The 11,056-nt window shown below is 39.3% G+C and overlaps 1 protein-coding gene across 3 annotated transcripts; it reads right to left on the bottom strand.

Moving 5' to 3' along the window:
* Window positions 1–809: 809 nt before the first annotated feature.
* rnaseh2b (ribonuclease H2, subunit B) lies at window positions 810–7,402 on the bottom strand. 3 transcript variants are annotated; one of them, XM_085435748.1, is made up of 11 exons: window positions 7,031–7,400; window positions 6,709–6,777; window positions 3,443–3,550; window positions 2,873–2,949; window positions 2,516–2,630; window positions 2,370–2,434; window positions 2,159–2,264; window positions 1,779–1,860; window positions 1,648–1,693; window positions 1,300–1,377; window positions 810–969 (listed from the first exon to the last, which is right to left on the bottom strand). In XM_085435748.1, exons 1-11 carry the CDS (start codon window positions 7,092–7,094, stop codon window positions 859–861), a joined length of 921 nt encoding a protein of 306 aa, XP_085291874.1. In that variant the 5' UTR covers window positions 7,095–7,400; the 3' UTR covers window positions 810–858. The 3 variants fall into 3 exon arrangements, with proteins under 3 accessions (XP_085291874.1, XP_085291876.1, XP_085291875.1); XM_085435750.1 differs by lacking the exon at window positions 7,031–7,400 and adding an exon at window positions 4,764–4,827 and having other exon boundaries at window positions 6,709–6,751; XM_085435749.1 differs by lacking the exon at window positions 1,300–1,377 and having other exon boundaries at window positions 7,031–7,402.
* Window positions 7,403–11,056: the final 3,654 nt, after the last annotated feature.

Genomic DNA, 11,056 nt, shown 5'->3' on the forward strand with positions numbered 1-11,056 from the left:
TCGGAGGGCAAAATGGGCTTCGATCTAGTACCAGCAAAATGCATGTAATAGTGTCCAAGTGAGTACTGATTTCAGATACATATCAATTTGATGACACTTGATGACACTAAAGATCCAACTTGGATCATTTTTGTATACTCTAAAATAAAAGATCAGGAAATTCTTTTGATATCGTGAAGAATTTTTTTTTAAACCTATCTTTTAATGTCTATTTTAAACTGAACAAAGTGAGGGTTAAGTATTGTGTTTGATACAGAATTTTGTACAGTAGTGTACAGGTAAGACCCAAGGAAAGGTTGGAGTCCTCTGAGGTATCAAAACCAACTGAAAAATGTAACAATGGCTCCTTTCAAAGTCAGAGCGCTTCATGTGAGAGAGAAGTTCAGCAAGTCCAAGGACTGGGCTGTGTGAATAGCTCAAAACCAGCCAAAGTTATTGTATTTATCATTGCTAAAGTTAAAATAGTTGTAAACATGAAAAGTCAATAAAACACAATCTACCTGACCTAACTTTTATGGTATACAGCGAGTGTTGCATTATTGGTTTTATTTTCCCAGGGTTACAAATACCTGTCACTCAATTTCAGGATACAGAGGATCTGAATGAATGTTTAGGTACTAAAGTAGGATTAAAGAAAGTCTTTGTGTAGTTTGTGGTTGTTGCAAAAGAAGTATGCAGAAACTTAAATGAACCCATATCATCTGAAATGTTTTTTTAAATATTATATATTTATCCGTTTAAAAGGAATGCTAAATTACGTGCCACGATCCCTTTACCTTCAAAGTATTTAAAAAGAAAGTACTTTCAAATACTTTTTTTTCTTTATTAGAAATGTCACAAATCAAACACAAACAGCATTCATTTCTTTTCTGCTTTGACCTTGGGGCTGAAAAAGGACGACATGGGCTTCATGCCTGTCTTGTCCACCTTAGCTAGACTTTTCTGAGCTGCCGTCATCTTCTTGGGCGGCTGAAATGCAAAAAAGAAAAATCTATATAACACAACGCCCTTGTGTGGAGACAGCAGGAAATTAATTACATAACATCAACTTCAATTAAATCTACAAGGTAAGGGCCACAGCCTTGTGAATACACGATGTACACCAGGCTTGAAGAAAGCGATCGCCAAACAAAAACTGCACGAACAATCAGCGTCTTAAAAAAAAAACACAAAGAAAGAAAAAGAAATAGAAAAAGCTAAAATAACAGCAAGCTTTGGTCATTATCATGTAATTACAACGAAGATAAAACCACCAGACGCTCCACATGCTTTAGTCTATTCCAGCAGACATACACTCACTTTGCGCGCAAAATCTGCACTGTTGAATTTGGTGTAGTCTTCTCCAGCCTCCACCGGCTTGTCTGAAAGTTTCCGCTTCTGCCAAACGAGGAAGTAAGACAGGCTTTTCATGACTAAAACCACCAAGCTATTTTTCCACAGAACCACCACTACAAGCTCTAATGTCCTCACACTATAAGCAAAGTTAACCCCACACAAGCGCAGGCAGAGGATTTCCCCTGTGAAACATGCAACACTTTACAGTAAGGTGGATGAGTGCATGAAGAGTGCACGGCATCTACGACAGCAAGCAGAACTGAAAACATGCAACACCACATATATTTGCACCTAAGTGGGAAGAGCTCATACCTTAGAAGGAGGCTCGGTCTCCTTTGGGCTTGTGAGCTCTGGTAACCTATGAAGCACAATAAGAGATGTGCTTGATCTGCAGTGGCGTTAATACCATTACTCATTAAGATGTTCATCATTCATCAACTTACCCCAAGTGTGTGAGGAGGGCTTTGCTCAGGTCTTCAGTGATATACTCTGATATCAGGCCGTGGGAATACCGTATGAAGTCCTCTGTATCGTTAAATAAGAGATACAAATAACCAAAATCGCCCTGTTTGATTATTTCTGTATTTCTTTATGACCGAGAGATTTAAAAACTTAAGGTCAGGGAATTGTTTAAGTGATCTGTGAGTCAACATAATCTATAAACAAAAACTTTGCAGCGCTACTGCCATCTGCTGGTCAACAGTCTTCCTAGGAAGAAACTATTTAAGCCCAAATATGTCTTCTCGGGTTAAGAATGAGGCAGAAAATTCAGATGGTTGAGAAATGGGAATCATCTTAAAAGCGTTAAGTGGTCTTAAGTTACCCTCTTGGTTGTCTGTCTCTGACTTTACTCTGACATATGTTGAGGACTTCACTCCTTCTCCCACAGAGACATTTTTTTTCTTTAAGGCAATAACTGTCCTCTCCACCTATTAAAAATACATACATAAAGAAAATGTGCAGCATGTGCAAAAAATAAGCATGCATTTTCAGTGTTGTATTGCATTGAGCAAAAATAGATTTTCAATAAATACCTTTTTCTTTAACCAGTTCATGGTTTTCTCTTGACTGTATCGATGATACATCTGGCTTTCCACCTCTGGAACACAACATTTGGACAAAGCATCCAGCTTGACCTTGTAGCTTCATGAATCCCAGTATCTTTAAAAGTAAAATTCACCTTTTTCCTCAGCGATGTGGTGCAAGGAGGCCAGGGTACGAGCGCAGCTAAGCAGCCTCGAGCAAGCTGGGAATTCTTCATCTTTAACAACTTGATCCACACGCTGGAACTTTTCCTGAGCAACACATTAAGGGATGAAACAGTCAGGTCCACACGTTTTTTTGACAATGACATAATTTTTGTAATTTTGCCTCTGTACACAAAAACTTATAATGTATTCAATATAGTTAAATCCATGCAAGTTTTTCTGAACTTCCTCTACTGTTCTGTGCCTTATGAAACAATATCTAATGTCTCTGTAATGCTATGCTGAAATTGAAAAATGCTTCACTTAATTGTATGTAAGCCTCTTCTTACCTCTTTGCCAGATTTGATCAAATATGGCAAAATTAGAAAGAGAGGATCCAAAGGTGTTACAAAGATCAGTCTCCCATCTGATTAAAAAAAGAGAGAAAGACAACTGGTAAAGCAAAGACACGTAATTAGCATCTGATTAAATTTTGCTATAGGACAGCAAACTAAATAACTGCGAGACATCAGCTGAAAATTCATAAATTTTTCTATGACTTAATCAATAAATTGTTGATTAAATAAAAAGAAAACTATTACAAATACAGTTAAACTGCATCGCAGTATGCAAACCTGTGAATCACAGACCTGAGCTGTCAGCTTGGTGTATGATGTCATGTTATAGGTAAGCTGTATGTTGAATCCATTTGTCAGTATTTATGTCCAATGTAAAAGGAGCTTCTGAATAGATCATTTGGCTTCTATGGACTTCAACCAAGCTGGAATAAGCCCTGATTGCAAAACTCTTCCCATCAGACAAATATAGCTGATGCAGATTCAAGATAAAATGAACCGACATCATAGCTGTGTGTGTAATTATGATCAGACTGATTCAGTTTATTCTGGAATGAGACCCACCTCTCTGCACAGCCTGGCCAACAAACCAAGAGTGGAAATCATCCTCAAATGCTTTGACCTCATACAGCATCACATCCCCACAACCCAACATGTACAGAGATGCTGCATCTGCAGGATTTTAAAAAAAAAATGAAAAAAGGAGGAAATGTGTTATTTCAGTTCTGTTTCTGCAGTTTACAAAACACAGAATTAGCCCAGTTTAACACCTGATGGGAAACGTGAAAAAAAAAATCTATTTTTGAGGTTCTGTTTTAATCCAATCCAACTTTATTTATATAGCACTTTTAAAAACAACAAAGTTGACCAAAGTGCTTTCCAATAATAAAACAGAGATAACAGTTAAAAACCATATATTAAGCATACAATGAAATCAATAAACAAAATAAATATATAATTGAAAAAGAAGATAAAAATAAATCAATGTGAGTTTTAAATGTGAGTATGGATGCTTGTGTCCGCCATTTAAAAAAAAAGTATTCATAACTCGAAATTTCGACTTATTTTCTCATAATTTCGACAGTAGTAACTCGAAATTTCGAGTTAGCTCTGCCAATCAGTAATCTACGCACTCAAAACTGGATTGCAACAAATTGGCGCTTTCAAGAGTACGTTTGCTGATAGTAACGCATGTGATTCAGCTAATAACACCAGGATTTCATAATTTGTGAAGCCACACTGAAAATAATCAGCAATTTGTGCATTCATGACTGGCTGTAATACTGGTAGCTTAACTGTAGCATTTGGAGCTGAGGGCTTCAGCTTCCGGATAACAAGGAAATGACGTCATTCACGTAGATAACTGATTGGCAGCACTAACTCAAAAGATAACTCGAAATTTCAAGTTATGGATACTTTTTTTTTTAGTGGTGGAAATGGGTTTCCATATGTGAGACAGTTTTACACCCCAATTTCCCACTCCACTGATTAGCCCTTAATAACACAAAGGAAAGTGGGAAACATCTCAAGGATTAGAAAAGTTTTAGATGACCAAAAATTGAAAAAAAAAATGTTAATTGTACAGAAAGCAGTTTTTCTACACCACTGTTTTTAATTCTTAAAAAAGTTAATACAATCAATCCCTACATGTACACCACCTAACTTCCAACCCTTCTGCCTGTTGAAGGGACAGTAACTATTTTGTCCACTATTTGGACAATACTGTATTCCAAGAGGTACTGCTGGAATACATTATTGCTACCAGAATCCTGCTTGGTCTGGAGTTCAGTCTATAGCTAGCTAATGACCCAAAAGATTAGAAGACAGAATGATGAGTTTCAAAGCAGAAAAACTGGCCCAGATTCAAGATTTCAGCCTGACTGACCTGCTTTGGGTTCATCTGGACAAAAGCAACACAAATTAGCAAGTGCAACACACCTGCAGAAGCACTGAAACAAAAATTCAAACATTATTGTGTGTTTGCTTGGAGAATTAGTGAAAATTTTGTAATTTAATTTTCTATCATTCTTTTTATAAGATATATACTTGTTTTTAATTTCACAGTATATTGAGACATGACACTACATGCTAATCAAGATCAAGTGGCTTTATTGTCATTCGAACCATGTGTAGTGGTACAGTACACAGTGAAACAAGACATCATTCCTCCAAGACCATGGTGCTACATATGACATATAACAGACAATCAACACAGGACTGCATGAAGTGCAATGTACAAAGATTGCAACAAAAACAAAGACAGTGCAACACCAGAGAGAACAGAACGACACAGACACAACAGTGCAATAGAAATCTGCAAAAGACTCAGTATTGTGCAAAAATTCACTTGGTGTATGAAGGAGTGCGTGTGCGTGTGTGTGTGTGTGTGTGTGTGTGTGTGTGTGTGTGTCAGTCCAGCCTCAGCAATTTTGAATATCAATTAAAAATCAATGAACTGCAACTGAATTAAAAAAATAAATAAATCACACATTAGAAAACAAAAAGGCATAATCCATAAGTCCAAACCAACAAGTAACAAAACAAGTGTGTGAATATAGACATTACCCTGCTAAGTGTTCTGGGTTGGCACAGGTTATGATTTAGTGACATCTTGTTGAATTTTAAGTTAATATTTAATTAAAACAAAGCATCGCGAAGGCCCACGGTGGGTGTTGACGCGATGTGATTTCTGCCCAGTGCTCTGAATGTCAAAGTGAAGAAATTCAATGAAGCGCGGGTAAACGGCGGGAGTAACTATGACTCTCTTAAATCAAAAGAAGCAAACAGTGGTCAGATTTTCTTTTACAAAGCTGCTCAGAGCTGATGTTAAAGTTTTCTCCTTTGTTAGTTTAACTGCTCTCAAATCTCTTGCAGCAGCTACGTGTTGATCTCAGAAGTCGGGAAAGAGCATGCAGTGAGGCTGGACGTTATGGTTGCACACTATGTTCTGTGATGGTAACACACAGTAAGAACAGAAAGAGTTTAAACTAAACCAAACATAGCAGGATGTCAACCCAGAGCCACCCACACAAAACTTTAATCTACTGATATACGTTCAGTGATCAGCATTACTTTAGAAACACAGGCTTGTAAAGCCCGTAATCTGCTGTTATCGATAAGTTACAGCCTTCTTCTTCTTCTTAGCATTTGCACAGTATCTTGACAATTTAAAACATCCTGTCTCAGAGTGATGCTGAAAGATTTATTTATGCATTTACTGGTTCTAGCCTAGACTCCTGTAATTCATTATCAGGTTTATCTCATAGCTCCCTGAAAAGCCTTCATTTGATCCAAAGCAAGAGTATTGACAGGGACTAAAAAGAGAGACTTTTATCTCTCCCACATTGGCTTCTCTTTATTGGCTCCTTGTTTAATTAAGAATCAAACTTTAAATCCTTTTCCTCTCATACAGGGTCTTAAATAATCAGGTCCCATCTTATCCTAAAGGCCACGTAGTACTATATAAACCAAATTGAGCACATCACTTTCAGACTGATGATTTACTTGTGGTTCCTAGGGTATTTAAAAGTAGAATGGGAAGCAGAGCCTTCAGCATTCTGGTCCCTCTTCTGTGGAACTAGCTTCCAGTTTGGATTTAGGAGACAGACACCCTCTCTACTTCTAAGATCAGGCTCAAAACTTGATAAAGCATACAGTCCAGGGTGCCTAGACTAATGGCACATAGTTTCTCGGTGTGCCAGTTTCTCTTATTTCCATTGCATTTTATATGATAGAAGTTTAATTTCATCTAAAGGTTTACTCACTTAATGATAATGACATGAACACCAAGTTTCAGAGCTAGACCAAAGTATATAAAGACACAATCAGACCTGTTGATGGATTCCTTAGTCTCACAAAAACTGGATCACCGTCGTGCTTGTGTGTGTCGATGGCAGAGTCTGCAGACATCAAAACAGACACCACATGATAATTCACCACTATTTCTCCTTCTTATTCTTCTTATAACAAATATGCCAAGCTTTAATTTATTATTATAGCATGTAGTTTAAGACAAGAGCATGGCAGCCTCCATAAAAGCTCACAACACCACCAGCAGTTACATCAGTTATTACACCTATCAACGCTTAATAACTGCTTGCAAAGTGCGCAGCAAGCTAGCTCAGTTAGCTCATACTACACTCTCTAACCCACCTGGAGCGATGACAACCCAGCTGTCATTATCTACGTTTGACGTTCGCTTCTTTTTAGTAGCCATGTCGTATAGTTGTGTTAAGCGCGTAAGTTAACTTTTTTTTTTTTTACTTAAAAACAGTGCTGGCCTACTCAAGAGCGTGCTCAGAAAGCTCAGAAAAGGCGCCTCTCTGCGTTCACTTCCGGTTTGTGTCACACGGGACAAAACATTGCATTGTTTATCCGCAGTTGGCTTATTTTCTGTCCCTTTTGGAGGGAAAGTCTGGTCGTTAAAAAAAATAAATGGATGCCGGGGTGTCAAGAGCTCAAAACAGTGAAACGTAGACTTTTAACTTTAACCTTTTACACACTTGCTGTTGTAGTAGTGGTACGTTCCGCGGTGACGTCAACCAGCGTGTAAATTCGCGGTAGAGCCGCTAGAGGTCGCCCAACAACTTTTATTAGAATTCCTGTAATAAGATGATATTTGTCTTCCACAGTTTACCTACCAGATCCTTACCTGATGGGCTGTTTCTGAAATTCTCCAGTTTTGAGCCTCTGCTCTCAGGTGCAAGATGTTTGGTGGCCGGTTTGTCCTTTGGCACACTGGCACGTAACAGATTGGGCGATCCATCTGTCCTTCAATAAGAGGAAGGCATCTCTCACGCTCTCTCAGGATATGACAGTGTGTGTCCCAGTTGGTTTTCAGTGAGTCACTTGTTTTGTTTTGATTCTCTGTTTTTTTACACTATTTGCGAGCATCCTCAGATGGGGATGTGTAGGATGCTAGTGTGTGTTTTCAACCCTCTTATTAGTTAACAATAGCTGCGTCATCGATTTGTTTAACTGTTCAGGGGTCCCTGTGATATGTTTATGTAGAGTTTTTTTTTAGCTGTTGATTTCCCTGTCTTCTAAAGACACCCACAGCACAGCCCATTAACAGGTTTTTAATTAGCTTGTTTTGGTAATGAGGAAGGGAGGGATTTGTGTGCTGGGTGACTGAGCTTTTAAAACATCACCGCTCAGTGTCCCTGTGGGAGCAGCATGATGTAGGGGAAAACTTGAGTCTCCACATGGTAACCTATGGGTTTATGTTTTTCCCTGCTTGTGCATTTTCGTGCCACCTCTTTGGGCATTCTCTGCTCTTTTGTGTCGTTTTCCTTTTTTGGTCCATTTAAAAATAATGTTGCCTCACAGGCCCATTTGCCCAGATTTGAGCAACACATGCTCTAAAACCCAGTCTCAGCTCCTCCTTGAAATCAGTGAGATTTATGTTGCTGTAGTCTGTGGCAAAGAGAGCGTGGGTGAGATATTGTCTGTGAATTACTTGTTTTATGGGCCTCGGGAGTATCATACACAACAGTCTGTGCAGCTAAACAGAATATTCCATGAAAGCTTTCTTTCATTTTGGGCTGCTTGAGGGAATGTCTGTGTTTCTGACAGCCAGGCAGAACAACAGCGGCCTTTCTGATACTCTGGACCATAGACAACCCCAGAGAGCCGAGTCCTCTGTCACCAGCATGCAGACGAGAACAAAGCGGGGTCTAAATTTAGGCCTCTATATGGCTTTAGACCCAAAGTACGAGACCCCACTATCCTCTCCCAAACCCAGCTCCACAATCCTTATCAATCATGCATCCAACAAAGAGAATTTCAACACACCAAAAGCCGTGTCTGTTCTTTATGTCTCCCCACCTCAAGCTCTACTTCCTCCTCCTCTGTGTAATTCACTTTCAAGCTTGCTATGTCTTTAAAAATAATATGATTCCAATAAACTTTGCAGTAGAGGTAGGAGTTTATTGGAGCTAGCAGGCTGTAGATAGTTGGTCACACTCTGCTGAGCACATTGAACAGCCCATGGTCCTAGCTATCGCCGTGGCCTCATTTGGTGGTCCAATGCATGGCGGCTGGTTACAGCTTACATCGACTCACCCTCCAGCTTTCATCTCAGCGCCATGTCGCCATGTGCTGCACATCACAGAGAGCTTTTTTTTCTTTTCTTTTTTTTACTCTTTTCATCATCTGTCTGAAGCAGTTATAGAGAGAAAAGAGCCCATTTTAAGAATGTACATATTCACGACAGTGCATTTTTGTCTGTCATGGCTGCCAAGTGAGGTAAGTTATAAATAGCAAAGGAGCGTCACTTAGGGTGTCACTTTTTCTGTACGTAGGCTGTGCCGTTATTTCATGCAGCTGTAACCACTTTGAATCCCCCACCCCTCGATCCTGCTGATCAACACTCAATTTTCAGCTCAGAGATGTAATGTGCACATTGACACATTTTTAACAGACATGCCATGCACACACATGGAAACAGATGTGGGGAGAATTCCCTCTGCAGCACAAGCCTTTGAGTCATCATCTGGGATTCCCTTCCTCTCACTTCCAAATATGGGTGGGATTGTGAGAGAGCGCGAGGAAGAATGTGGAAGGCAGTGGAACCCCCTCGTGATGTCAGAGCTGTGGAACAGTGAGCCTCACGCTGCCTGGAAATTCACCGGAAGGAATGTCGGGAATGTAAGAATCACCGAAATGCTATTCTCTGCTACATCTTGGTAAAACCTGACTTGTAGTGGACATGTCTCGTTTTTACTCCCACACAAACACACACACACTCCCATAATGTTGTTGGCCAGTCCACTCTCCGGAGAGACGTTCTTTCCCGTAAAGTCTTATTCCTCTTCCCCCTACTTGTTTCACAAGATGTGACTCCTTATTCCCAGCATCATTTGCTCTGTGTGAGGCCTCTGGATGAAAGTGGGTTTTTCCTTCTCCCTGTGTGAGAACAAAGTCCTTGAACATTGACTGCTGAGTGCTGTGTGATCTGGAAAGACACTCAAATAATAATCACATCCTATGTCATTCATTTGGCATGCAGCTTTTGAACATTTGGTTGTCTCTGAAACTGAGAAAAACTGGGGGAAAAGGCACTAAATTAGAATGAATCAAAGATTGTTTTCATGATTTAAATAAAGAAATTAGGCACCTGGATAAATCACACTCCTACATATACTGCACCTTCAAATCTGTGAAATTCAGATTTTCAGAAATTCTGATTAAGTGCAGGAACATCCATTGAGAGTGACATGTGGACCAGCTCTTATCAAAACGTCTGACATTCTGACAAGAAAAAATGAGCAGGGTTTTTTTTTTTAAGTGATAACAGCACAATCAGCCAAGGAGTAGTTTTTTTGATGCTCAAAAGATGTCTTCAAGAAGCCCAACATTTCACCAAGGGATCTGCAACTGAGTAAAGTCAAAGTAAACGAGTCTACAGTCGGCAAGAGCCTGTATCAATTTGACCTGCATGGAAGGAGTGCCGAAACAGGAACAGACCAGGCACTTTGGAAAAGCATGGTCTGTATGGACAAATCAAAGATAGAGCTATGTGGCCAGAGTAACAGTAGACATGTGTGGGACAGCTATTCGTGCATGGTGGTAATGTTATGGTTTGGGGTTGCTTTACTGCCTCCGGGACTGGGCATCTTGCCTCATGTTCCTTCTCTGGTTGCTGCAATATTTTACACCTACGCTGTAATTTCTTAAGTTGATGGAGAGCTAAATTAGGTAGTAAGACTTGATGTGACATGATTTTGCTCAGACTGGTTATAGGCAGACTCCAGTGAGACTGAAGTCTGACTTAGCGAGACAAGAATTTACCGTAGAAATTAAAACAAATATAATAATAATAATAATAATAATAATAATAGCAGTTATTTTTGAAATGATATGGCAATGATTTAAAATGGGCTTAATGGGCGTAATAACTTGTTATAAAAAGCTTATTTTTCATTGTGGTGTTTATTGCATCGGTGAGGATCAAATATTTGAGCATGTGTTTGGCTAAATAAACTCACTGTCTACTTCATTAGGTATACCTGTTCAATTGCTTGTTAAATATCTAATAAGCAAATGACGTTTAGGCATGTAGACATGTCCAAGACAACCTGTTGAAGTTAAAACTGAGCATCAAGATGAGGAAGAAAGGTGATTGAAGTGACGTTAGAATGGCTTTTGGTGCCAGATGGGTTCTTCTTAGTCTTTCCG

The sequence above is a fragment of the Copadichromis virginalis genome, linkage group LG16 (genome assembly GCF_057382275.1).
Source record: "Copadichromis virginalis isolate Kocher_CV1m ecotype Utaka linkage group LG16, C_Virginalis_male_GT1.1, whole genome shotgun sequence".
In the NCBI taxonomy this organism is placed as follows: Eukaryota; Metazoa; Chordata; class Actinopteri; order Cichliformes; family Cichlidae; genus Copadichromis; species Copadichromis virginalis.